We start from the raw sequence: 27,581 nt of genomic DNA, 5'->3' as shown, positions 1-27,581 counted from the left end.
CAATAAGAAAGGACACATGGGCAACATTCTGGCAAGCCAGTACTGCATGCCCTAGCAATCACAGAAGTAGGCAGAACAAGAGAGCAGACTTGAGCCTGAGAAATTAGCCCTGGGTAAAGTGATGGAAGGAGAAAGGGAACAGTGATTGGCAAGGTTGGAGTATAAATGACTGGTTGTGATAGCCTTTTCAAACTCACTAAAGTCATGCCTGGCCATGTGTAGGTAGGAATGTAAACTTGCAAATGCTGCACCCACAATAGTAGGAAAAATTCTAAGACTGGTATTGGGGCAAGAGTACAAAAGAAAAGCAGAGAAGACCTGATTTAAGGACAAAATTGATTTACTTTTGTAACAGGGTGGTCCCCAGGAAAGGGGGAGGTTCCAGGTTTCCTGGCCCACCCAAGGGAGGGTGGAGCTGAGCAGGGAGAAGAAGCTGGAGAAGGGATAGAGGAAGGAAGGAAGCAGGATGGAGAGCCACAAAGAGACCTGGAGGAGGCATGTGGAGCGGAGAGACAGGTGAAGAAACTGAGCTTGCCTTTTGGTCCTGGACTGGTTGAAACAGATGTGGGTGAAAGACCCGTGGGGAGACTAACAGTGGTGGGTTTTGTCTTGATTGATTTTGTTCTTTTCCTCCCAGACTTGTCTGGTTGTTTCTGATCCTTTTCTGTGGGTCTCCACTGGAAGATGCTTTAGACTTGTGACAGGCTTTGGGGCCTTGCTCTGGGCCAATTCTGCTTGGGTGGACTTTTACCATGAGGGGACGGGTAACTTGGGTGCTTGATTTAGAAACTATATTCTTTGCCTTTCCTGTATTGTTTCCTAATTGTATTAAAGTTCCTTCCCATTAAAGTCTCATATGTTTTGTTGATGCAACAGATGGAAGAACCTACTTAGAGCAGGCAGTTTGCCGGGTCTGGGGTGCCCCTCCCTGCCCTGGAACAATATTACCTATGACATTATGTTATGATCTTCAGTTCTCAGATATAGAAACAGGTTACATAGATCACAACACTAGTAACTTATGAAACTACAGGAAAAATGTATATTATGAATTCATTTTTTTTAAAGATTTATTTATTTATGCATACAAGAGCTGGGGTATAAACCAGAGATGTGAGGGTGGAGGGGGTGAGAGGATTCACCAGAGACAGAGTGGGGAACAGGACAGGCAGACTAACTGAAACACACTGCTGAGGGGAGCAGCGGGCGAGACAGGAGAGGTCTGCTGCACCACATGGGTTGCTTCCTGGCCAGCCAGGGATTGAACTCGTGCTGCAGAGGCTGCGGATTGTTTCATAGTGCGGTGCTTAACCCCTTGCGCCACCAGGGAGGCCCTGAATTCATTATTTTTTATAGTTATGGGAATGATGGAGGACAAGAGTGAAAAAAACTGGAAAGGAGGCCTCACAAGACTAAAACCTGACTCACACAAGGAGGTGGGTGGGGGTAGAGGGAAATAACATGACCATTAACTCAGCTGTAGAGGTCGGACCCTTAGGGCCAGTGCCTTATCGCAAGGCGTAAGACCCAAGCAGGATCAGACTGTTACAGAGAGTGGAGCACAAACCTGAAGGTAAAGATATGGAGATTGGGTCCACCCTGGAGAAAAGGTCTATATCAATGCAGTCTCTGCTCAGACAAGTAAGGAAAAGAGCAAAATCAAAATCAAGACAATAACCCCCATTGTCACCTCCCCACAGGTCTCACCCACATCTGTGTCACCCAGTCTACGACCAAAAGACAAGTGCAGTTTTTTCATATGTCTCTAGGCTCCATGCGCCTCCTCCAGGTCTCCTGGCTCCATCCTGCTTCCTTCCTCAGTCTCTTCTCCAGCTTCTCCTCTCCCTGCTCAGCTCCACCCTCCCTTGGGTGGGGCAGGGAACCTCCCCCTTTCCTCGGGACCACCCTGTTACAATCCCTGCTCTGTTTCCAGTGAATCCTCTCACCATCCCCACATCTCTGACCTGTACCCCAGTTCTTGTATACATAGATAAATCTTTAAAAAAAAAATTAGCAATTACAATTGTTGGGTCTGATGTTCTGTATGTGTCAGTTAAGTCGTTAATTTGTATATCCAAATCTTTATTCTTAATGATTTGATTTGCTTTCTATAAATCATTGAAAGAGGTATTTTGTTGTGTTTTTTTTTTCCCCCGACCCCCTAGAGAGCTGTTTTGAAAACCTCAAAATCTCTTACTGTGATTCTGTGTCTGTTTTCTCCATTTAATTCTATTATTGTTTGCTTTATAACATTTGAGGCTGGGCCTCCGCTGGTGGCGCAGCGGTTGAGCCGCTGGCTTGCGAAGCTGCCCGCCGCCTCTGCAGCGCCGGTTCGATCCCTGGCCGCCGGGCCCTCCGGGCGAGGGTCCCACATGTCACGCAGACCTCTCCTGCTGCCCGCTGCTCCCCTCAGCAGTGTACTTCGTCATTCTGCCTATTCTGTTCCCTGCTCTGGCTCTGGTGAATTCTCTCACCCTCCCGTGCTTCTGACTGTACCCAATGCTTGTATAAATAAATAAAATAAATCTTTTTTAAAATAAATAAATAAATAAAATTTGAGGCTAAGTTACTGAATATAAAATTAGAGTTGTATATTTTCTTGGTCAACACATTCTTCAATGCCAAGTGTTCCCTCTTTAGTATCCCAGCATCCATATGTTTGATCTTCATCACCATGGAAATGGTGGCAAAAAGTGAAAGGGGGGAATTGTTAGGGGGAAAGGATGTCCTGAGCTAATCCCACACAGGCTTTGTGGACTCCACCCCCACTCCAGACTAAAGCCATCAAGACATTGGGAAAGACAAATCCCGTCACCACCAAAGGGAGGGTGGCTGGGACCTGAGGGTGGAGTTGGGCAGCCAGGTTGGATATAAAAACCAAACACGTGGGCCTTGGGCTCTCTCTGGCTCGCGATCGCTCGTCTCCTGGCTTCACGGCTCCTGGCTGGCGGCCAACTCTGAGAGCGCCATTTTGGGATTCCTGATCGGCGGATTGGGTAGGACTCATTTAAAACTTTGTTTCCCACTTTTCTCCCAGAGCTGTACATTTCCTCATTTCCCCTTCCCTTGTAAATAAACCTTTTTTATTAACCTTTCGCATGTGCCTGCAGTAGAGCACTGATAAGTCCTTTTAAGAGCGCGGGTGAGGACCCACAGTCAGGCACCCCGTTTTGTATCGGGGTTGCTCTACAACATAATGATGTTTTTGCCTTTGTTTTGACTAGTGTTTGCATATTATCATTTTCTATTTCTTTACTTTCAATATTTCAAGACCTTATATTCTATACTCTGTATATGTGTGTGTGCATCAAATGTATTTTTTTCAACATTTCAACATCCTTATATTTAAATTTTTTTATAAGCAGCATATAATTTTTAAAATCTAAACTGGCAATAGTGGTCTTTTAATTAAACATTTAGTCCACTTACCAATAACTACTGATCTATTTAAGGTACATAATTACAATTTATATTGTATGTTTATCCTTTAAAAAGGCAAAAAATTTCCTTGGGAAAAAATGAGAGGTACTAATTAATGCTGTTCACTAAAAAACTACTCCAAATACATTATTTCTGCTAATCAAGCTTTTTTAAAGATTTTATTCAAGACCTCAGCTATGTAATTATCTTGGATCCTTTTGTTGTAGAGCAACCCCGATACAAAACGGGGTGCCTGACTGTGGGTCCTCACCCGCGCGCTTAAAAGGACTTATCAATGCTCTACTGCAGGCACACGCGAAAGGTTAATAAAAAAGGTTTATTTACAAGGGAAGGGGAAATGAGGAAATGTACAGCTCTGGGAGAAAAGTGGGAGACAAAGTTTTAAATGAAGCCTGTATGAAATTAACTCAGGACATCATTTCCCCCTAACACTTTTACCGTCAAATACTTACAGACTCTTGTCTCTTTCTACACTTTGAGGAAAAATGGATCTGCCTTGAACTCTTTGTGTCTCACAGAGATGATACAGAGCTCCAAATCTTCATCTAATTCTCTCATACCTAGTAACTACCCAATTTTATTTTATTTCAGTTTATTTTTAAAGATTTATTTATTTATGCATACAAGAACTGGTGTACAGGCCAGAGGTGCGGGGGGTGAGAGGATTTACCAGAGAGAGAGTGGGGAACAGAACAGGCAGATGTACTGAAATACACTGCTGAGGGGACAGAAGGCGGGACAGGAGAGGTCTGGGGCGCCATATGGATTGCTCCCTGGCTGGCTAGGGATCGAACTGCTGCTGCAGAGGCTTTGGATTGCTTCATAGTGTTGTGTTTATCCCCTTGCATTACCAGGGAGCCCCCCCAATTTTATTTTAGAAAAAATTAATTTGATGATCATTCATTGTTTTGTGACAGGAACCACAATTTATGTATTTATATTTATATATTTATATTTATAATTATATATTTTTTATATTTATAAATTATGTTTATAATTATAAGTATATAAATTTATATATATTTATATATTTTCTAAGTGCCAGTTATTGTCCTAACCACTATAAATGTACTGCCTCCTTAATCTTCACAATTTCCCCATTTACCACAGACAGATTAAGTAACTGATCACACAACTAATATGTGCTGTAGTTGGAATTTAAACCAAGACAGTCTGACTCTGTGTTCCTAGCCACTGTGACTGAGATGTGATGCCCTCTCCAATGCAGCGGGTATGAGTCCAAGGATCGTTTTTGAGCATATTTGCTTTGGCATGATGCAGAACACAAAGTAAGCAGAAGAAAAAAAAGAGCTGGTACTCCAGGAAACGTCTATATATTTTAATAAAAGTTTTAATAGTTTCAAGTGGGTTATCCTGGCATATAGTAGTAACAGGATGGTAGATATACCACTGGGCTTCTATTACTTCAGGAAATCACTCGTGCTAAATAGTATTTTTCTGGAAATTATTTGTGCCTAGCAAAATTTTGTGTATTTCATCGATCTGGAATGTCCTTGAGAGATCACTATTCCAGATTACTCATTTATAGCATAAAAAGTTCATAAATAGCCAAAGCAACTGATGAATCACCAAAATAGTAATTAGTAAGAGTTTATTGTGGGCACTTCAGATAGTTTGCAAACTGGCAGCACTCAAACTAAAATATGGAATGAAGCTCATGACTTATGTTGTTGTAAAGCTGTATGGTGAGAAGGCAGTGACTTCAAATCATCATTATTGGATATTCTTCATAGTAGTTGGCTATATGCTGCACCTCCCCCTGCAGTGACCCTTAGGGCTAATGGCTTTCGCCATGGTCCCTAGGTCGGGCTGGGCAAGGAACCAGCACACAGGGGGAGAACAGCAAAACTCCCTGAAGCAGGGGAAGTACAGCAAAGTTCCCTGAAAACATAGATAAGACAGATGCTTATCAAAAGATAACGACCACCAGGAACCACTACAAGAATGCTAAAAAACCTTATCTCGTCTTTCTAGAACTACAAACTTTACTCCTTTATTGTCGTTCTAAACTTCCTTCTTTCTTCTATAAAGGTCATTGGTTGTTAATTAAAAAATCATATGAAATCCTTAATACAAGGCTGACTCAAATGAAACGTTACTAAACCCTGTAATAATTAAAATATAGTTTAGGTAAAAAAGTAGTAAAACAAATGCGATTATATAGTTTAAAAACAAAACTAATGGTCTATCTACTTAGGAATGAGGCTAGGTCCAGATGTAAATCACTGCCCAAAAAATGGGATTTTCTTTAAAGATAGGGAATTGGTCAGTGGTTACCTCATACCAATTTTGGGAAACAGTTTAAGTTTTATTTATGATTGCTAGGCATAAGCAAGAAATGACTCAGATGAGGTTAGTCTGACAAAGTAAGCTAAATTACGTGTTGCTTATATGACTAAATTGGTTTTGTTTGCTCAGGGAATTTTTATGGCTGGTCTCTTTTTATTTTAATGGTCATATTAACAAGTTATTCTTTGGAGGTTGCATCCTAATGATCTTTTACTTTTTATATTATTTGTTTATATGATGTGTAATATCTTATAAGAATGTAACATATAATCAGAAAAATGGTTAATTCTTGGTAAGATAATTAAGTGGGGGAAAGAATAGTTTTTTCAACAAATGGAGCTGGAAAAACTGGATATCTACATGCAAGAGAGTAAATGTTTACTCCTCCTTCACACTGTCTACAAAAATTAATTCAAAATGAATCATGGATTCAATTCAAAATAATTCCACGGATGTAAGAATTAACACTATGAAAGTCTTAGAAGAAAACAGGACTAAATCTTCATGATCTTGGGGTAGACAGAGGCTTCTTAGGTACAAAACCTAAAGCACAACCAACGAAAGAAAAAATAGAGAAACTGGACTCATCAAAATTAAACTTTTGTATTGCAAACAATGTCATCAAGTAAGCAAGAGACAGCACATGAAATGGGAGGAAAATACACATCATACGTACGATGTGGTTCTCATGTTCAGAATCTATGAAGTTCTTACAACAGCCTAAATTAAAAATGGACAAAGATATTCTTCCAAAGAAGATATAAAAATGGCAAATAAGTCTCTTTAATCAGTGGTGGGAAAACTGGGCAGACATGCAAAAGAATGTGCTGGACCACTATCTGATATCACACATAAAAGTTAACTCAAATGGATTAAAGACTTGAATATAAGACCTGAAACCAGCTCCTTGACATTGGTCTTAGAAGTGACTTTCTAGATCTAACACCAAAAGCAAAGGCAACAAAAGCAACAAATCAAGAAGGTGTACATCAAACTAAAAAGCTTCTGATACAACATGGATGGAGCTAGAAGGAATTATGCTCAGTGAAGTAAGTCAGAAGGAAAAAGAAAAATATCAGATGGTTTCACTTATTAGGAGGAATATAGGGGAACTAAGTAAGACATCAGGGGAAAAAATAATAATACAAAACAAAACAAAAACAGACAATTATAAACCAGAGATGTGCTGCAGGGGAGGAGGAGGGAGAGGGAGGGAGGGAGGAGCACTGTGGTGATGGTGCATGATGCACTGGTGAAGGAAATTCTATGGGGACTATATTTGAGGGGCAGGGAAAGCAAACATTGTTTAAAAATGAACAATGATCTAAAAAATATATTAAAAAATAAAGAAAAAAAGTTCTGATAACAAAGGAAATCGTCAATGAAATGAAAGGGCAACTACTTGTGATATTTTGATTATACTAAAAATTATAATGAGTCATCATCCATATGTCTGGTACAGAGCTCCCAAGAGAATTACTTATTGTGTAGGTGAGAGAAATCATGTTCGGGAACCTAAAAGACTGCTGAATGGCAGAAATATTCACAAATCATAATTGAAAGGGGTTAATGTCTAAAATATATAAAGAATTCACACAACAAAAATAGCAAAAACAATCCAATTTTAAAATGGGCAGGAGATCTGGATAATCATCTTCCCAAAGACATACAAATGACCAAAGGGTACATAAAAAATTTTTCAACATCACTAATCAACAGAGAAATGCAAATCAGCACCATAATGAGATATTATCTCATACCTGTTAGAATGGCTCTTATCAAAAAGACAAAAATAGCAAGTGTTGATGAGGATGTAGAGAAAAGGGAACCCATCCATACTCTTGTTGGGGATGTAAATTGGTTCAGTCACAATGGAAAACAGTATGTGTAATTGCACTCTAATGTCCACATTATGATGAAATTGCCTAATTAAGCATTCTTCAGAATGTATTGCTACTGATAAGCAACATATGACTGTATGTATACAATGAAATATTATTCAATATCTTGCCATTTGTGACAACACGAATGCGGGGAGCTTGAGGACATTTTGTTAAGTGAAATAAGACAGAGAAAGACAAATGTATGATTTCACTTATATGTGGATTCTTGAGAAAAAAAAAAAGCTCATATATACAGAAAATAGACCAGTCATTGCCAGAAACAGGGTTTGGGAGGGAATGGACAGACTGAGTGAAGGTATTGGAAAAGTATAAACTTTCAGTTATAAAGTAAATGTCAAGAAGATACAATGTACATGGCAATTATAGTTAATATTATACTGCATATTGCTAAGAGAATAAATCTTAAAAGTTATCATCATCAGGAAAAAGTTTATAACTACATATATAAGTCTGGATGTTAACCAGACTTATTGTGGTGATCGTGCCCCAATACATACAAATAATGAATAATGCTATATGCCAATTATATTGCAATAAAAAAATGAAAAAATGACTAATAAGCATGTAAAAAAATTTCACATTAGCCACTAGGGAAATGCAAATGAAAAACCACAATGCGATACTACTTCATATCCACTAGGATGGCTATTTCTATTTTTTTAATATTTATTATTAATATATATTTTACATCATTGTTCTTTTTTTAAGATTTATTTATTTATTTATACAAGCACTGGGTACAGTCAGAAGCACAGGAGGGTGAGAGAATTCACCAGATGTGGGACCCTCGCCGGCGGCCAGGTATCGAACTGGCACTGCAGAGGCTGCGGGCAGCTTTGCAGCCCAGCGCTCAACCGCTGAGCCACCGGGGAGGCCCCATTGTTCATTTATAAACAGTTTTCTTCCCCCCCTCAGTTGTAGTACCCATAGAATTTCCTCCATTTCACCCATGCACCATCACTACAGTGCCCTGTTCTCCTCCATCCCTCCAATCCTTCTCTCTCCAACTCCCCAACAGGATGTCTCTGGTTTATAATTGTCTGTTTTTGTTGTGTTTTGTATTGTTATTATATTTTTCCCCTGATGTCTTCCTTAGTTTCCCCTATTCCTCCTATAAGTGAAACCATCTGATACTTTTCTTTTTCCTTCTGATTTATTCACTGTGCATAATTCCTTCTAGCTCCATCCATGTTGCTGTGAATGGCATGAGTTTATCTTTTTTGATTGCTGACTAGTATTCCATTGTGTATATATACCACATCTTTTTGATCCAGTCATCTATTTTTGGGCATCTGAGTTGTTTCCAGGTTTTATAAATAGTGCTGCAGTAAACATAGGGGTACAGGAATTCTTTTGAATCAATGTTTTTTGTGTCCCTTGGGTAGATACTATGTCTATATTTAAAAAGACATCTTGCAACTGGCTTTTTCTAGATACACCTAAACATATAATCACTTTTGTTATATGGTAGTCTTTTATTTACTGTGTTAACATGCACAAAACATTTCAGAAAAATACTTGAACACTCTCAAGAAATTTCAATATATATAACTTGGTATAAATTTACTTAATCCTTTTAATAATTAATTTATGATTAAAAGGCTTAGTTTCTATATAAGAAATATAATCAACTGAATGTGACTAATATACAGTATTCAGGAGAGAGAATATGTTTTAGGAAAAAATAATTAACATTTAGTTTTTAATTTTGCAATTCAGAAGAGTTTAACCACAAATATGAATATAAAGAAGGAAATTTTACCATATGGGAAAAATAGAACTTTCTAATGCTGATGATGTTAAATTTTTTTTTTTAGATTTATTTATTTATTTATACAAGCATGGGCACAGTAGAAGTGCGGGAGGGTGAGCGAATTCACCAAAGCCAGAGTGGGAAACAGTACAGGCAGACTGACGATACACTGCTGAGGGGAGCAGTGGGCGCAGCAGGAGAGGTCTGGGGCCATGTGGGACCCTCGCCCGGCGGCTGGAGATCGAACTGGCGCTGCCAAGGCTGCAGGCAGCCCTGCAACCCAGCGCTCAACTGCTGCGCCACTGGGGAGGCCCTGATGTTAAATTTTTATATTGTGAGATCTGAGTAATAAGAGAAAGGCCAGGGCCCACATACAATGAAATAATCCAAACACTGAAAAAAGTGCATTTTCTTTAGATAATTGTACATTTGATATATACTTCCTAAGAGAAAGTACAGTTTTAATAAGCTTCACAAATAATGTCATTTACAAATGGCCAAAATTTAACAAATCAACTGGGTTCTATAGAGCATGACCATATGAATAAAATTAAGACGTTGCCTTCTTGAAATCACTACATCTCAATACCATTTCAGTGTATTTAAAACACAAGTCAAACATGCTGGCCTATTTCTGGGTCTCCTTTGCAGATCTGTTGTCTGTTATACATGATGTGCCTCAGCATATGCCATATAGGAGAGTAGAAAAGTACTGGCCAAGAAAATCAGAAGGGTTATGTTCCTCTACTGGTTTGGCTCCCATTTAGGCAAGACAGCCTTCATTTAGTCATTAAAAACAATAAATGGGTTGGACATAATGTTCTCTAAGGCCCTTTCAAGCACTGTGATTCTAAAGAACCTTGCAGGTTCATTTCAAATGACATACACTTGTTTACATCAAATGTAAAATATCTCTTTATATTAAAGCACTTTTGATGCATTTATTATCAGAAAATGACCACACATGAAATCTGAATAATTATTTTACTACATATTTGCAAGCTACAAATAGTAATTCAGAACTCAACTATAATGTTCTAATTTTTTAATCAAAATAAGATGACCAAAATCATAAAACTTAGCATTTACAGCATTAAACTTGCAAAAGTATATATTAATTCATGGAATGTTAATGTCGAAAGAATATTTGAGAGAGAGAATGCTTAGGAAGTATGTTTGAATGACAACTACTCCATAACTTGCACTCAGAATTTGTTACCATAATGTTACAAGCTGGGGGAGAAGTCCAGCCTAAATATCAAAATGATTCTAAATTCCTGAAGACACACTTTGAGGAAGAAAGAGAATCTAATTCTTACCCATTTCCTTATTCCCCAGTCCCAAAGGGGAGAATTGTAAATCATGTATATATCTGATAGTACTTTTACAAGAGAATAAATGCCCAGACATAAGCATAATTTAACTTAACATTTCCTCTTCAATTTGTTTTTTATAGCAGACATGTTGATTTCATTTTGAACATGGTATGCCAAATATCCTGAGCTTCCAGGAATGAAGTCATGTAGTTCCCCAAGGAATTTTTTCATGGCATCAATTGATATATAACCTAAAAAATAAAAAGCATGTATATTTGAAATCCTATCACATTATCTGCCTTATTACTATTTTTGATTTATTAAAGTTAATTTTTCTAAAGAATATTTTTAGAAAAGAAGTAAAAATAAGTCATAATACCAGCGAAAACATTCTCTATAAACCTGATCATGGTGAGGGAATACGCTCCTTCCCCTCTTCCTCCCATCTCTCCAGCTTCTACCACCTTTTAAAACACAGATTCTTGATTAGCCACTTTGATTATTGAGCAAGTGATGTCCAGGTTGGGAATGGAATATGAAAATAGGTAGGCCCAAAAAACTGGACAGCATTTCTGGCTTAGAGTGTACTTAGAATTATCTATCCCATTAGCTACTATTAACAGCACAAGTAGCTTATTTTCCCTAAGAGAGCAAGTAACACTTCCTGCATTATTAAACTGAGATAACATTCTGAGATAAAATTAATGGGAAAATCAATATTAGTGGTTAGTCAACAAAGACTTATGGATGTGAGTAATGTTATTAATCTAAAATAGGTATGAATATCAAAAAGAATACCTAGAATAGGGAAATCTTAAGAACTAATGGCTTCAAGCAATATTAAATATATGGCAATCGTTTATTACCTGAGTGATTATATTTAATGTGTAATATAAATGTTTGTGGTTTACATTAAAATTGAAACCTAATTTAAAAGTAAATACCAGGCCTCCCTGGTGGCGCAAGGGGTTAAGCACTGCACTATGACGCAATCTGCAGCCTCTGCAGCTAGAGTTCCATCCCAGGCCTGCAGGGAGCAACCCACATGGCTAAGCAGACCTCTCCTGACTTACCCGCTGCTCCCCTCAGCAGTGAATTTCAGTTAGTCTGCCTGTTCTGTTCCCCACTCTGTCTCTGGTGAATCCTCTCATGCCCTGCATCTCTGGCCTGTACCCCAGCTCTTGTACGCATAAATAAATAAATCTTTAAAAAAAAAAATAAGTAAATACCATTTGAGAAAAATTCTGTTAGAGCTAAAGGATTATTGAATTTAGAATACTAGCACCATCAATAAGATATCTATGCACATAGTTTGATTTTTTTCTAATAATAAATTCATAGTTAATAAACTGAATTCAAACATATAAAACTAATTAATATCTATAAAGATATTTTAGTCATAGTCATTTACTGGCTCATGATCTTTAATGGCTCGTAGTAGTGTAAAATAAACTAGTGCAGAAAAATACTATTTAGTTAATTACACATATACACTGTGTGACGCTTTAAAAGACGTGTGTAAGGCTAGGAATAAAAAAGTAATCGTTGGGGCCTCCCCAGTGGCGCAGCGGTTGAGCGCTGGGTTGCAAAGCTGCCCGCAGCCACTGCAGCGCCGGCTAGTTCCCCGGCTGCTCCGGAGGAGGGTCCCACAGACCTCTTCTGCTGCCCGCTGCTCCCCTCAGCAGTGTACTTCAGTCCTTCTGCCTGCTCTGCTTCCTGCTCTGACTCTGGTGAATTCTCTCACCCTCCTGCGCTTCTGACTGTACCCAGTGCTTGCATAAATAAATAAATAAACAAATCTTTTTTTTAAAAAAAAGTAATTGTTAAATTAATAAAAATATCGCTGTAAGAATAAGGAGGACTTTTATTGCATCAAAAGTAGATTGGAAAAAAAAAAAAGTAGATTGGTGTAGCAATTAACACTTCAGGTTTAAGTTGACAGAAGCCCTATTTAAACTAGCCTAAACAAAAGGGGAATTTACTGAAAGGACACTGTCATATCAACCAAGCTGTAAAGAAGGCAAATATATTGCTGGGTCTCAAAATAACTAGAATCGGCTTTCATGGACAACTCACAGGTCACAAGTTTTTCTCTGAATTTAGTTTCATTTTCTTCTCTTGAGGCAAATTGTCTTCACATGATATAAAATATACACACTGATAATGCCCAACTTTTATAATTTAGATATGGTCACCTGATTAAGAATGACTTGACTTGCTGTATTTTGTGTCTAAACATCCAGAGAAAGAGCTGTGATTGGCCCAGTAAATACCAAATAAGGTATTTACTCACAAAGTAACTGGGTGGGATTGAGGGGCAAGCTCTTGTTTTAGTAAATGACTCCCACATGGTCCTAAAAGATCCCTATCTCCTAGTATTCCAGGAGAACAGTCCCTTATTCTCTTTGTAGTCCCCTCCCATTTTGTACTTGGGTTGGACTATATGACCAGCAGCACAGGGCAGAGTGATGGTATTTCATATCCAACAGCAGAATATAAAGAAACCCATGGCTTCTGTCTTGGGCAAGCACATCTCTCTTGCATTTCCTTACTCTATAGGAGGCAAGCTACCAAAATGTGAATACCCCTGTGGAGAGGATGATGATTTGATGCCTTTGGCCAAATGCAAGAAAGGACCCAAGTCTGCCAACAAGCATTCTCCTGAGTTTTAAAATAGTTTTTTTCAGTCCCAGTTGTGCTTTGAAATCCTGGTTGACAATATGACTGCAACATTATGAGCACCCAAGTAAGAAGCTGTTGTATTCCTGGCCCTCAGAAACTATGAAATAATATATGTTTAGTGTTTTATTTTATTTTATTTTTTAAAACACTCTTCTTTTTAAATTTTTATTTATTTATACAAGCACTGGGTACAGTCAGAAGCGCGGGAGGGTGAGAGAATTCACCAGAGCCAGAGCGGGGAGCAGAGCAGGCAGAAGGACCGAAGTATACTGCTGAGGGGAGCAGCGGGTGGCAGGAGAGGTCTGCGCCATGTGGGACCCTCCTCTGGTGGCCGGGGAGCAGCTGGGGATCGAACCAGCGCTGCAAAGGCTGCGGGCAGCTTTGCAACCCAGCGCTCAACCGCTGTGCCACCAGGGAGGCCTTGTTTAGTGTTTTAAACTGATAAGTTTGGTAGTAATCTGATACACAGAAATAGATAACTAATATATTTTATAAGTTCCCAAACTTTCAATTAAGAGAAATTTTTGGTTTGAAAGATTTGCCTACAAACTACTTACAATTCTTAGTATTTTTCCCTTTATTAATCACACAGGTAGCTGTCAATCAGAACCATAATCATGGGTTAAAGGGAGTGATACCAGACTGGGAGGGTTTAATTCCAGTCAAAAGCAAAAAACAAATAAGTGAAAACAAAATACAATTCCCATGATATTTTATGGAACCTTTGGCAATATCTGGAGGATATTTTTGGTTGTCACAACTTGGGGTGAGGGTGAGAGATGGGATGCTACTGGCATCTAGTGGGCAGAAGCCAGGGTTGCAGCTGAACATCCTAAATGCACAGAACTATCTGACCAAACATGACAATAGTTCTAACTGAGAAACCTTGGTCTGGGGCATAGCTCAGAGTTGTGTATTCTATAACCAAGCAGCTCTATTTTCAGAAATTTAACATTCATTAATTGTACTCAACATATTTTCAGGGAGTTAAGTTACAGTCATAAAAATTGATATCATTCTGTAAATCAGAATTCTCTCACTACATTTTTAAATAACAAGCGGATTTTTTTCCCACTAAGAAATTATTCCTTTCTGTAGAGGCAGGCAGGCATGTTCAAAAAAGGGAAGTACTTACTTATTACATACATCCAAATTAAAGACAAATGATTTATCTCTAAAAAATGAAGTTTTCATCCAAGAGTTATTTAAAATGTAAGGCAGAAATATAAAGAAAACAATTATTTAATTGAACAAATAAAGAGAATATGATATGTATACAAATGATTTTAATAAAATTTAAAATATATATATATTTAAAAATTGCTGTATTAATTTTTTAAATTTATTTTTTAAATTGTCAGTGCCCTTACTATATACTACCTAGATAAAATATCCAAATATTTACCTCACTTAAGACTACCCAAATCCCAGTAGCTATTTCTCACTGGTTACCTTGGTTCTACTCTCTCAATGTCAGCCTCAGCTGACTTTGTTCTATGTCGAACATTAGGGTAGGAAACCCATATATGGAGTCCATGAATGCCTGAATAGTCCATGAATGGATTTTTGTGCATATGTGAGCCTCTTTAGATTCTATATAAAGTTTGTATGCTACGTTTGTGTGTATGTAGTGAAAGAGGCCTATCTTTCATAAGATTTTCAGAGGAAACTATGATTGCAGTTATCCAAATTAGGAAACTCGAGAGTAAAAATTGATGCCAAGAAAACAGATATAAACCAGGGTTGTCTTATGTGTTCATCCTACCTATAGAACATCATTTTTAACACAGAACATATTTTTGTACTATTTTCTGTAGGCTATTTAATGTGTGAATGATTCATCCTCTAGTACCACATATATAATAGAGGGACCTCTATTTGCTAGACATTTGAAGTATAACAGCTTTACTATAAAATAGTCCCTTGTTTCTTCCCTACCTGCCTGGGTTTATATACTCTACATTTTATTTTATATTACCTGTTACCATGTTGTTCACTGGATAATTCTGAAGAGGGAAGTACATCTGCTTTTCTGCAACTGGAGTCTTTACAAAATGCTCTTCTGTGCTATAAAATGAAACATGCAAAAAGTCATATTTTTTTTTTATGGACTTCCTTTACAAATGAGAAATTGGCAATACATATATAGTGGTCTAACTGCTCTTTGATCAATTAGACTTCAGTTTTATCAGTAAAATGTTAGAAACTACTTAAAAGTCAATTAAAATCATGTAGTAGTTAAATTATGATAGATCCATACAGTGGAATACTACGTGGTACAAAATGAAAATGCTCCTTATATAGTAGAAGGGCATGAACTCCAAGGTAAACTATTGAGTGAAAAAAATGCAAGGCGCCAGTTTTTATAGTGTATTACTATTTGTGAAAAAAAAAAAAACTCAAGGGAATAAAACAAATAATCTAAAAATAGATCACCATATATATATTAATAACATATAATAGAAATCACAAATCAATTAGAAATAGATTTATTAAAAACTGGTGGAAATTTCTCATTTGCAAAACAAAAATAAGTTAGATCTTCACATTTTGTCATATGCCAAAAGAAATATATGCAGAATTAAAAACCTACTTGATTTCTAAATGGGAAAGGACTTTTCAGAACATAAATAATATAGCAGAAATTATAAAGAAAAAGTGATTTAGTAATGTAAAGATTTAAAATTTGTATCTCCAAAAAACTTATAAGCCAGAAAACAAATTGAGGGTACAATGCAACAAACTGGCAAAAGGATAATATACCTATTATATAAAGATATCAGATAACTGATAAGAAAAACAATAGGATATCCAATAGAAAGGATAAAAACAAACCACAGAAAAGAAACTATAAAATGCTAATAGCAAATGCATAAAGGTTCAAACCTATAAGTATTCAAAGAAAATGCAATTTAAAAGTTGTAATTTTTCATTTATTAAATAACAATATGTGCCAAGACCTTTCAAAATATATCATAAATTCTACATCTGAGAATTTACATTAAGAAAATTATCTAAGAAATGAAGATTTGTCTTAAAAAAATGTTGATGAAGCTGCCACAAGAGGTACCTTCATGAAGATACCTCAGCTCTAGTAAATGTATTTGTAGAAAACTGACAAGAAATGTACTATTGTTAAGAGTGATTATCTTTGAGTGGTGGGATTGCTTATAATTTAAATATTCTTTATTTTTTCTGTATTTCTCATTTTAACAAAATATATGACTTACATTTAAAATAATACAACAGTTAAAAACAAGAAAAATAGAAAAAAAAATTCTTGCAATTTTCAGAAAAATTTTAAACCTATTAAGAAGGGAAAACAGCATAATGGTTAAGAGTTTGGATTCTGGATCAGCTAGACGTGGTTTCAAATTCAGTTTCATTATTGAATAATATTGTGTGAATTATTTAGCTCTCTGAATCTGTTTCCTCAATTGTGATATGAGGCTAATAGTATTTATCTATCTCATAAGGTTGTGAGAATCAAATGAAATGTGAAATGACTAGCTCATACATACAAGTCTTGTATTTAGTGAGTGTCCAATAGCTAGTTTATCACATAGTACGTGTTCATTATCATTAGTATTATTACCAACAAAATAAATGCTTCACAAGCAAGTGCAAAGTATATTTCATTTGTTGAAACAGATGCACCCTCTAGTGGTTCCACAAAGAAAAGGTTCTAAATAAACTACTATCTGAGGTGGTTATTCATATCCTTTGTCTGTTTTTATTGTACTAAATTGGAAATATTTTCCTCAGATTTTTTTTTCAAGATTTATTTTTATTTATTTATACAAGCACTGGGTACAGTCAGAAGTGCGGGAGGGTGAGGGAATTCACCAGAGCCAGAGCAGGGAGCAGAGCAGGCAGAGGGACCGAAGTACACTGCTGAGGGGAGCAGCGGGCGGCAGCAGAGGTCTGCACGCCATGTGGGACCCGGGCAGCTTCCAAGGAGCAGCTGGGGTACACTGAGGAAACTAGCACTTATCAAATGTTTTCTCCCAGTGTCTTATTTAATGTCTTAGCAGTTTAGGCTGCGTTCGCAGCGCCCCAGCTTCGCAACCTTTCATAGTTTTTCGCTTATCAATTCTGCTATGTGAGACCATCCGGGGCTTAGCTGCCTTCCAGCGCCATCCATGTTGCAGCAAATTGCATGTGTTTATCTTTTTGAATGCTGAGTAATATTCCATGGTATGTATGTACCACATCTTCTTGATCCAGTCATCTATTTTTGGGCATTTGGGTTGTTTCCAAAGCTAGCACTGCTGCTATCAAATGTTTTCTGTGTCCTTTGGGTAAATACCTAGGAGTGGAATTGCTGGGTCATATTCTATGTTTAGTAGGTCTCTCCACACAGCTGTGGTTGGACCAGTTTGCACTACGTGCTTAGTTATTGCCATTCTATATGGTATCTCATTAAGATTAATGATGTTGATTTTTCTTGGGGCCCCTCTCACTTGGTGGCGCAGCGGTTGAGCGCTGGGTTGCGAAGCTGCCCGCAGCCTCTGCAGCGCCGGTTCGATCCCCGGCTGCTCCCCAGCCACCAGAGGAGGGTCCCGCATGGCGCGCAGACCTCTCCTGCCGCCCACTGGTCCCCTCAGCTGTGTACTTCGGTCCTTCTGCCTGCTCTGCTCTCCGCTCTGACTCTGGTGAATCCTCTCACCCTCCCGCGCTTCTGACTGTACCCAGTGCATGTATAAATAAATAAATAAATCTTTAAAAAAAAAAAAGATTAATAGATCTTCATGGTCTCACCTCTCCTGTTTTCATTTGTCTACCCTCTTTTACCAGTTTCTTTTCTCAAAAAGCTTAACAAATTCAAAAGAATACTATATATAGGGATACCAAAGAACTAGAACATGGATTCTCAAACTTTAGTAAAATATTTAGAAGTCACAGAACCTTTAAGCAATGGTTTAAACTTAGACACATTTGTTTTAAATGAGATAACAGTTTAAATTAACTTGTAACAAGTCAACTTGTAGGAACAAGGTATAAGGAAAAAGTATGGGAGAAAAACTTAAAATTTTAAAAACTATATAAATTAAATTCATTAATTTGTATATTGAACAAAAACAACTACTATTTGATCATTTTTATTTCAGTAGCTAAAACTGGACTTTTGAAGAAATGTATACTATGAATACTTGAAAACCACCGACACTGGGATGGTGATAATATCAATCTCATGACAAGACTGTGAAAATTAAACGAATTAAATATAGTCAGTGCTCAAAGATGTCTATATTGAAGTAAACATCAATAAAGTGTATGAATTCAGTATACCTTTTGGATAACGCTTTTTTGTGATCTTTTGCTAGTTCACTACTTTCCCTAAGGGCCTTTGTTTCACTTGGTGTTATTTCATGCTGTGGATAACAAAAGAAAATTTTAAAACTCAGCACATTAATGATTCAGTCAATGTTTTTCTAAAAAAGCAAACTGGTAATATATATTAAGTGATATATTGAAAAGAGTCATATAGTTAGGTTCATTCAATCTAGTTCGATAGGTAAAACTTACCAATATTTTCACACATCTACAATTTACTGTATATTTTTAGTGATAATGAATTTTTAAAAATCAGCTGTAGGTGTAACAGATAAGAAAACTTTGATGTTACTCTTTTCAATTTTTGAAATTTTCCCTAATTACATTTTAGTCCTAAAAAAATGAGGAAACCAAAATAAGTGTTACTAAATTATACTTTCTTAAAATCTTTGACTTGAGGATTCCTAGGTTTTCTATGAATTACAAATCCAAAAAATGAAACTGTGAATTCTAATCAAGTACCTTAATTTGTTCTTACCTCTTCTATCAGAAAATGTTGGTCTTGTTCCCAGATAAAATCACCAATTTTTCTTCTTATTTCTGGGGTAAGAAAAACAAATCCAATGTTGTTTTTTAAGTAATGTAATTTGCTGATGTTGCTTGAAGTCTGAAATTTCTAAGCCAGTGTTATTCTACTTGCATCAAAATCACTTAAGAAACTTGTTTGAAAATCAAGTTCCTATTGAATCAGATCATTGTGGAAGAGCTCAAGAATCCGCGTTTCTTTTATTTATTTATTTATTTATTTATTTATTTATTTATTTATTTATACAAGAACCAGGGTACAGGCCAGAGGCACAGGAGGGTGAGAGGATTCACCAGAGACAGAGTGGGGAACAGAACAAATAGACTGACGAAATACACTGCTGAGGGAAGCAGCCGGCGAGACAGGAGAGGTCTGCTTGCCATGTGGGTTGCTCCGAGGCCGGCGGGATCAAACCGGCACTGCAGAGGCTGCAGACAGCTTCACAGCACTGCGCTCAACTGCCTGCTCCACCAGGGAGGCCCAAGAATTTGCATTTCTAACAGACTTCACAGATGATTCAAAAGTATTATGAGAATTATTGTTGATTTTTTTTCTGCTGGAATATATTCATATATTCATTGATGTCATTGTCTTTAGGCCAAGCAAAAATAAAAAAGGTAATTGTCCAATTCCCTGAATTTGTAGAAGAGGGATTCTCAAGAATTCAATAATTTATTTTGCTGAAAGGATGAATCAGCAACATGAATACTGGGCATCTTAGTGCAGGAATTCTACAATGCCTGGCATGTCAAAGAACTATGTCATATCCTAACTCAAAACTTTGCACAGTAGCCTGTTGGAGGACAAAAAAAAAATAACATTCCTCTAGACATACGCTGTTCAGTATAGTAGCCACTGACTACAAAGGTATGCTGAACTATGTGGCTAGTCTTATCAGAGATAGGATAAAATAAACACTGCATGAAATATGCACTGGATTTCAAAAACTTCATGTGAAATTAGGAATGTAAGCTATCTCAATAATTTTAGTGTTGATTACATATTGAAACAGTATTTTAGATATATTAGGTTAAATAAAACATACTCTTAAAATTATTTTCACAGGCCTCCCCTAGTGGCGCAGGTGGGTGAGCACAGTTTTGTGAAGCTTGTCCGCAGCCTCTGCGGCACTGGTTAGATACCAGCTGGCGAGGATCCCAAATGGTGTAGCAGACCTCTCCTGTCACGCCCGCTGCTCCCCTCAGCAGTGTATTTCGTCAGTCTGCCTGTTCTGTTAACACCCGCTCTGTCTCTGGTGAAGCCTCTCATCCTCCTGCGAATCTGACCTATACCCTGGTTCTTGTATAAATAAATAAATAAATCAATCTTTAAAAAAAATTATTTTCACCTTCTTTGTTTTATGACTACTGGAAAATTTTAAATTAATAATTACAGTTGGTCTCACATTTCTACCCAGACAATACCAGTTGAGGTAGATTAAAATTACACATTTTTATTTTTTAAAAAGGAGCATGTTTTCATGCTTTTTTAAAATTTAAATAGATTTTAAAATTTTTAAATAGATTTTTAAAATTTTTTTAATTTAAATACATTTTAAAGTAAGATGCTAATTTCAAAGGCAGTATAGGAGTGATAATTTAAAAACAGATCACATAGGCATTCTATAATATAAACTCTTTGAAGTTGGGTACCCACTGATTGACACTAAGTTTTTGAGTAAATCAATTCTCCTAGCCAGTCATTAATTGATTTACACAACCACTTAAAACAATTTGTTGTTGTCAGTAATAACGAAGTCCCATCAGGATATCAACTATGGAAGGAACCCTACCTTGGGGTTTCTAACTAAGTATTTTTCAGTGTTTTATTGTTGTTTTTAATACTCTGGGAATCTGTATTAGTCTTACTCTGTCGTCCTGGGGATGCATGTATACATGTCAAGAATTGGGTAATAATTCAAGACCTACAAAATGGTATTTTTAAGTTAGCCCATAAAAACAGGATTTGGACAGAACAGGGCAAGAAATAGTGTTCCAAGTAGGGAAAGCTAAAAGAACTAATCTCAGACACAATTTATTTACTAGCTTTCCCTTCCTCACAGAGTTGTTAAAATAATTTTTTTTTTAAAGTCTTTTTTTTTTTTTTTAATAGAGGCATGTTTTATTTATTTATTTGTTTGTTTGTTTTTTTGTTTATTCAGGCACTGGGTACAGTCAGAAGCGCGGGAGGGCGAGAGAATTCACCAGAGCCAGAGCGGGGAGCAGAGCAGGCAGAAGGACCGAAGTACACTGCTGAGGGGAGCAGCGGGCAGCAGGAGAGGTCTGCGCGCCATGCGGGACCCTCCTCCAGTGGCCGGGGAGCAGCCGGGGATCGAACCGGCGCCGCAGAGGCGCGGGCAGCTTCGCAACCCAGCGCTCAACCGCTGCGCCACCGGGGAGGCCCAAGAGTTGTTAAAATAATTAATGTGAAAGTACTTTCAGAAGTTTAAAGAACAATGCAAACATATAGGTTTATTATCATATCTTTAAATGTTGGGCGGGAAATTCAGGAAAAAAAAAAAAAATGATTCCCAACTAGCAAAGAACTGAAGGCTCACATTTCAAACTACTTAATTTATTATCTCATTTTACCTTCAAAACAACTTGGGAGAAGTTGCTAAAAGTAAGAAAACAGTGTTGGATCCTATATGCTGAGCTCCCTGAGGGCAAGATCTGCATCAGTCTTATTCACCACTGAATTATCAGCACCTGGGTTGAAACCTGGCCCACAGTAGGAGCTCAGTGAATGTGTGAATGAACAATAAACAAATTTAGAATACACATACACCCAAGGCAATGTGATTCAAAGTCTATCCTTTTTTACTTAGGTCAACTGGGTGACAGGTGGCTGGATTTGGCTCTCAGGGACTGGATGAACAATCTTTTGCTAACCTTTTTGCAGGCATGCAGGAGGAAGAATGAAATGACCTAAAGCCACGGAGTTTTTAATTTCAGCATTAGCGACTGCAGAGAGATAATAGGCGTGAAAAACTGTAGCATTATCTTCTATGTAATCAAGGCTCTGGTATATTCTAGGAGAAAGGAAATATTTTAGATTATGAAATAAACAAGAATGTATCAACCTTTCAAATGAAAGTATAAATGAATATAAGTAAGAACATTATCAAGAGACTGGTGGATGGCAGGGATGTGGAATAGTGGGGTGGTAGAGGAAAGGGGAGAAGGGCCCGGGCATTGATCAGACCTCTTTGTAAACATGGTCGGACAAGAACGTCAAGGGAGATCGCAGATGGACAGATATGCAGGCAAAGCAACCTCTGTGAAAGTTACCTTGACCGTCTGGCCAAGAGATATATGGGGTGTGTACTAAGATAATGGCAGTGAGAAAAAGCATTTTAGAGGGTGACAAATCGTGCTGTTTGTCCACAGACTGATTAATGGCGGTAAGGGGGGGTGTCACTCCAAAGAAATTATCAAGGTTTTAAGTTTGAGAACACAGGATCTGGTGCAGGTACAAGGGCAATCTGGAGAGGGCTTAAACATATTAAGTTATGAGGGAGATGGCCGAAAACACGACTGGAACTTGGGGAGGGGCCCTTAGAGCAGGTAGGAGGCCATGCCATCTAGAACTGAAAACTAGCTCTTTTCCTCTCTTCCTATCAGCAAAAGGAACTCTCCTACATTGCTGGTGGGAGTGCAAACTGGTGCAACCGCTATGGAAAGCTGTGTGGAGGTTCCTCAGTCTACTAAAAATGGAGCTACCATAGGACCTGGCAATTCCACTATTAGAGATCCACCCAAAGGTCACAAAAACATTGATTCAAAAAAACATCTGTACACCTATGTTTATTGCAACATTATTTACAATAGGCAAAACCTGTAAACAACCCAAATGCCCAAAAATAGATGACTGGATCAAGAAGATGTGGCATATATCCACAATGGACTATTACTCAGCAATCAAAAAAGATAAACTCATGCCATTCGCAGCAACGTGGATGGAACTAGAAAGAATTATGCTCAGTGAAATAAGCCAGAAGGAAAAAGAAAAATATCAGATGGTTTCACTTATAGCAGGAATATGGGGAAACCAAATAAGACATCAGTGTAAAAAAATAATAACAGTACAAAACACAACAAAGCAAAAATGGACAATTATAAATCAGAGACATCCTGCAGGGGAGGAGGAGGAGAGGGATCAGAGGAAATGAGAAGCACAGGGGACTGAGGTGATGGTGCACGGGTGCCTTGGGGAAGGAAACTCTCTGGGGACTACACCTGAGGGGGTGGAGGGAAGCAAATATTGTTTAAAAATGAACAATGATGTAAAAAAATAAATAAAAATGAGAGATTTTAAAAAAATACATAAAAATTGCCCCCATCTGTGGAATGTTAAGCAAACATCCCCAACAATCAAAACTATTTTTGATTGTATTAAAAAAAAACAAAAACACAAAAAACAAGCAACAAATGATTTCACCTCTTAAAAATGTATTTATACTTAAAAAATGCGATGAGGTGGCTTTCCCTCCTCCTTAAGAATGGTTCTAGAGCTATTAAAAAACTTGCATTTACAAAAAAATAATAATACTTAGTGCACTGCAACTTCCATCTGCAGCTCCCGGCTCATCATGACCCAAAGAGGCCCTGCCCGGGGCCCTCGGGTACCTCAGCGTGTCGGGGTGCGAAGCATCGCAGCTGAACAGGAAGTCCGCGGCCCTCGCGTCACTGATCTTCCCGCCTTCGGCCACTGTGGAGGGAAGCGCACAGGTAAACCTAGCAGATACCCCACGGACAAGGCACCAGAGAGAGGCGAGGGACTCCCCTCACCACCCTGCCCACCCCTTCCACTCGGCCGCCTACCCCAAAACTGCCTGAGATGGCCGCTGACGCTGCGGCAGAACCAGCCCTGCTGCCCTTGAAACATGGCGCGCGTCCTCAGCGGGATGGCGTGGGGGGAGGAGCCCGGAGCCGAGCTCTGGGGCTGATTGGTCCCAGGTCTGAAGCCGAGCTGGATGATTGGTTGTCAGGAGGAAAGGGCGGGAAAAAGCGGAGGTGCGGAGTAGGGATCCCGTCACTACCAGGCCAAGGTGGGCACCTGGGGGAAGTGTGAGGAGGCCGCTGCCCTGACTGCTTGTGAGTATTAAATTTTAAGTGTTAACAAAGTTCTGGTACTGTGATGTACGGGCGTGTGTGCAGGTTCTCTGGTATTGTTTTTTGTTTTTTGTTTTTTTTGAAGCAAATCTTACTTTACCTGTCAATGTTTCCGTTGGTTGCCCTGAAGGATGAGGTCTTTCTAGAAAACATAACCTAAACATCATTATCACAATTAAAAAAACTTTAGTGTAGAAACTATCACCAGTGCTCAAATTTCCAGTTTTCTCAAAATTACGTTTTTCTGTACACTCTCCTCCCCTCAGGTGACAGCAGTTTTAAAACTAGGTGGTTTTGTTTTTTTTTTTTTTTTTGGGGGGGGGGGTCCTTTTCCTCTGAAATGCAAAAGCTATGAATATAAAGTTGTTCCAAAAACCTTTTTTAATATCTGCAGGCTCTGTGTAGTTTCTTTTTCATTTCTGATATGACTTGTTCCTTTTTAAACATTTCTTAGTCTCACTAGAGATTTGTCAGTTTTATTAGCCTTTTCAGAAAACAGACTTTTGGTTTTGTTAATGCTCCCTGTATATTTCTTTCACATAGTTTAAATTTCTGCTCTTTCTGTATTTCTACATGGTTTAAGTTGCTGGTGAATTGCTTTTTTAAAATTTCTTGAAAGGCATTTTCATCCTTTGTTTTTCTAATATGTGCATATAAGCTCTAAATTTCCTTTAAACTGGGTGGCACAATTTTTGAGATATTGTTTTTATTGTTCAATTCAGAATATTTTCACATTCCCAATATGAGTTTTTTGAACCATGGTTACTTTTTAAAAAAATTAATTTCCAAATACACGTGATTGTTTAGTGGTCTTTTTTAAAGGCACTAAGGTCAAGGAATATAGCCTGTGTGATTAAGATATTTTAAAATTTGTTGAAATTTTCCTTATGACAAGTATGTGGTCGGTGCTCTGTATTTTTGCAAAGAATGTTTTGTAGTTGTTGGATGTTCTGGAGTATTGGGTGCAGTGTTATACCTATGGTTATTGGGTTAAATTAATCATAGTGACTCTTCTATTAGTTACTGAGAGTGGTATTTTAAAACCTACTTTATCTGTGGATTTGTCAATTTCTCGTTTTATTTATTTTGCTTTATTTACCTTAAAATTGTGTTGTTAGGTGCATGCAAGTGTACACTTGTTATTTTCTAGTTGACTAAACCATTAAGCTCTTCAGTATGTAAGGTAAAACTTTGAAACAATACAGAATAAAACACAGGACAATATATTTCTAGCCTCTGAGTAGAGGATTTCAAAATTGAGACACAAGAGAAGATACTTGCAGTACAAATAACCAAGGGATTGGTGTCCAGAATAGATGTGACCCTATAAATCAGTAAGAGGAAAAAAAAAAAAATAGAAAAATGGGTAAGGGCCCAAATAGGCATTTCATAGAAAACCTAAATGACTAATAAACTTGTGTAAAGATGCCCAACCACAGTGGTACCTTGGGAAGATAAATACAAACTGAAGCTATAATGAGATTCTACTATGTGCACATCTTACTGGTAAAAATTGAAATAGTAAAGACCTAGGTTAATGCGAATTCCCACTGCTAGTGGGAATATAAATCAACACAATTGCCTTAACCAACAGTACAGCATATCTTGAAGATGCCCACAATTTATTAGGTTTATGCCTAGAGAAACTTTTGCTCCCATGTTGAGTACACATATATAATAATGTTTATGGCAACACTACCCCTCCCCCGCAAAAAAAAAAAACCCTAAGTGGGAACCACCAATTATCTGTCAATAGTAGTTTGCATACTTAAATTGTTGTCTTTTCATACAATAGAATACAGCATAATTTTGAATTTTAAAAAAGCCTAGGAAGATATATGTGATCCCATTCATCAAAAACCAGGCAGAATGAAAGTTATTTTTAGGGATACATACAGAATAGAAAAAGCTGAACAGTATGTGTATTTGTTGAAAAACATACCTGTTGTTTTCAAAAAGAAAAAAAAACTAGACCTGAAATGTAAAATAGTGATTACACAGGGCTGGTGAAGCTGCACAGGGGCCTTGAGAGGTTTTGAGATTGTTTTGTTATTCTTAGCTAAATTATCACTTAATGGGTGTTTGTCATCTTGTATTATGCTCTAAAGTGTGCATATATATTATATATTCTTCTGTATGTATTTTACTGTTGAATTTTTTCAATAATCAAGAAAGTATGTCAACTTGGGAGGATTTTATCAAAAGTAATTAAATAGTCAACCTTGAATAAACCATCTTTACTTAACTGAAAAATTGATCCAGAGCATCTTTCCAGAAATACCTGAAATTCAGTTTTACCATATTTTTTCTTCTTTATCATAGACATGTTATATAAATGTGCAATAATGTTACCCTATTCCAAAAGTCTAGTTAGTCAAAGAAAAGTACAAGGCATTCATTCTCCTTTTGATGATCTCAGCTCAGTGAATCCTAACTCACTCACTGCCTTGGGCCTCTTTTATCTTCTACTTCATACAAAGATATTTTTGTTAAATTTTCTGGAATTGATTATTTAGTACTGTGATTACGTAAGAGATCTTAGTTCTAGGAGATACTCACTGAAGTGGTTAGGGGCAAGAATTATAATGCCTGCAACTTAATCTAAAGTAGCTCAGTAAAATTAACATTAGTAATAATTATATACAAACACAAAATCAGATGGGGTGGGTATGGGAGGAAAAAGACTAAGAAAATGTGTCAAAATGTTAGTAATTGGTGACTCTAGATGGAAAGGATGTCGGAGTTTTTCATACAAATGTGTGGCAGTTTTCCTGTTTAAAATTTTTTTTAAGGTTTATTTATGCATCCAAGAACTGGGGTAAAGGCCAGAGGTGTGGGGGGTGAGAGGATTCACCAGAGACAGAGGGGGGAGCAGAACAGACAGATTTACTGAAATACACTGCTGAGGGGAGCAGCGGGCGAGACAGGCGAGGTCTGCTGTGCCACGTGGGTAACCTCCCTGACCAGGGATCGAACTCATGCTGCAGTGGCTGCCGGAAGTTTCTTAGTGCTGTGTCTTAACCCCTTGCACCACCAGGGAGGCCCCCTGTTTCAATTTTTTTAAACTGTGTTCCTTTAGATACTTTTAGGTACTGTAAATTCCTGGGCTGCACCTGCTAAGGCTTTTTATTTAATTGGTCTTGCATAGGACCTAGCCATCTGAATTTCTCTTAAATCCCCCAGATGGATCTTTTTTTC

At 37.5% G+C, this 27,581-nt stretch overlaps 1 protein-coding gene across 1 annotated transcript; it reads right to left on the bottom strand.

The window, feature by feature from the left end:
- Nucleotides 1-9,248: 9,248 nt before the first annotated feature.
- TERB2 (telomere repeat binding bouquet formation protein 2) lies at nt 9,249-24,173 on the bottom strand. The gene is made up of 7 exons (XM_037501750.2): nt 24,093-24,173; nt 23,898-23,979; nt 22,161-22,300; nt 19,222-19,283; nt 18,699-18,781; nt 15,385-15,473; nt 9,249-10,975 (listed from the first exon to the last, which is right to left on the bottom strand). Exons 1-7 carry the CDS (start codon nt 24,154-24,156, stop codon nt 10,833-10,835), a joined length of 663 nt encoding a protein of 220 aa, XP_037357647.1. The 5' UTR covers nt 24,157-24,173; the 3' UTR covers nt 9,249-10,832.
- Nucleotides 24,174-27,581: the final 3,408 nt, after the last annotated feature.

The sequence above is a fragment of the Talpa occidentalis genome, unplaced genomic scaffold, assembly GCF_014898055.3.
Source record: "Talpa occidentalis isolate TD23 unplaced genomic scaffold, MPIMG_talOcc4v2.1 talOcc4.11, whole genome shotgun sequence".
NCBI classification, from domain to species: Eukaryota; Metazoa; Chordata; class Mammalia; order Eulipotyphla; family Talpidae; genus Talpa; species Talpa occidentalis.
Note: the sequence above shows the minus strand (reverse complement) of the source record. Positions and strands in the feature narration are given on the sequence as shown.

What these genes read in the sequence shown, in the direction of transcription:
- TERB2 (XM_037501750.2), bottom strand. Translation starts at nt 24,156, where the DNA reads ATGTTTCAAGGGCAGCAGGGCTGGTTCTGCCGCAGCGTCAGCGGCCAT. An exon ending in TCGCACCCCGACACGCTGAG is followed by an intron (nt 22,301 to 23,897) that starts GTACCCGAGGGC and finishes CCTTTCTCCTAG; the next exon opens with AATATACCAGAGCCTTGATT. An exon ending in AAAAAAGCGTTATCCAAAAG is followed by an intron (nt 15,474 to 18,698) that starts GTATACTGAATT and finishes TTCATTTTATAG; the next exon opens with CACAGAAGAGCATTTTGTAA.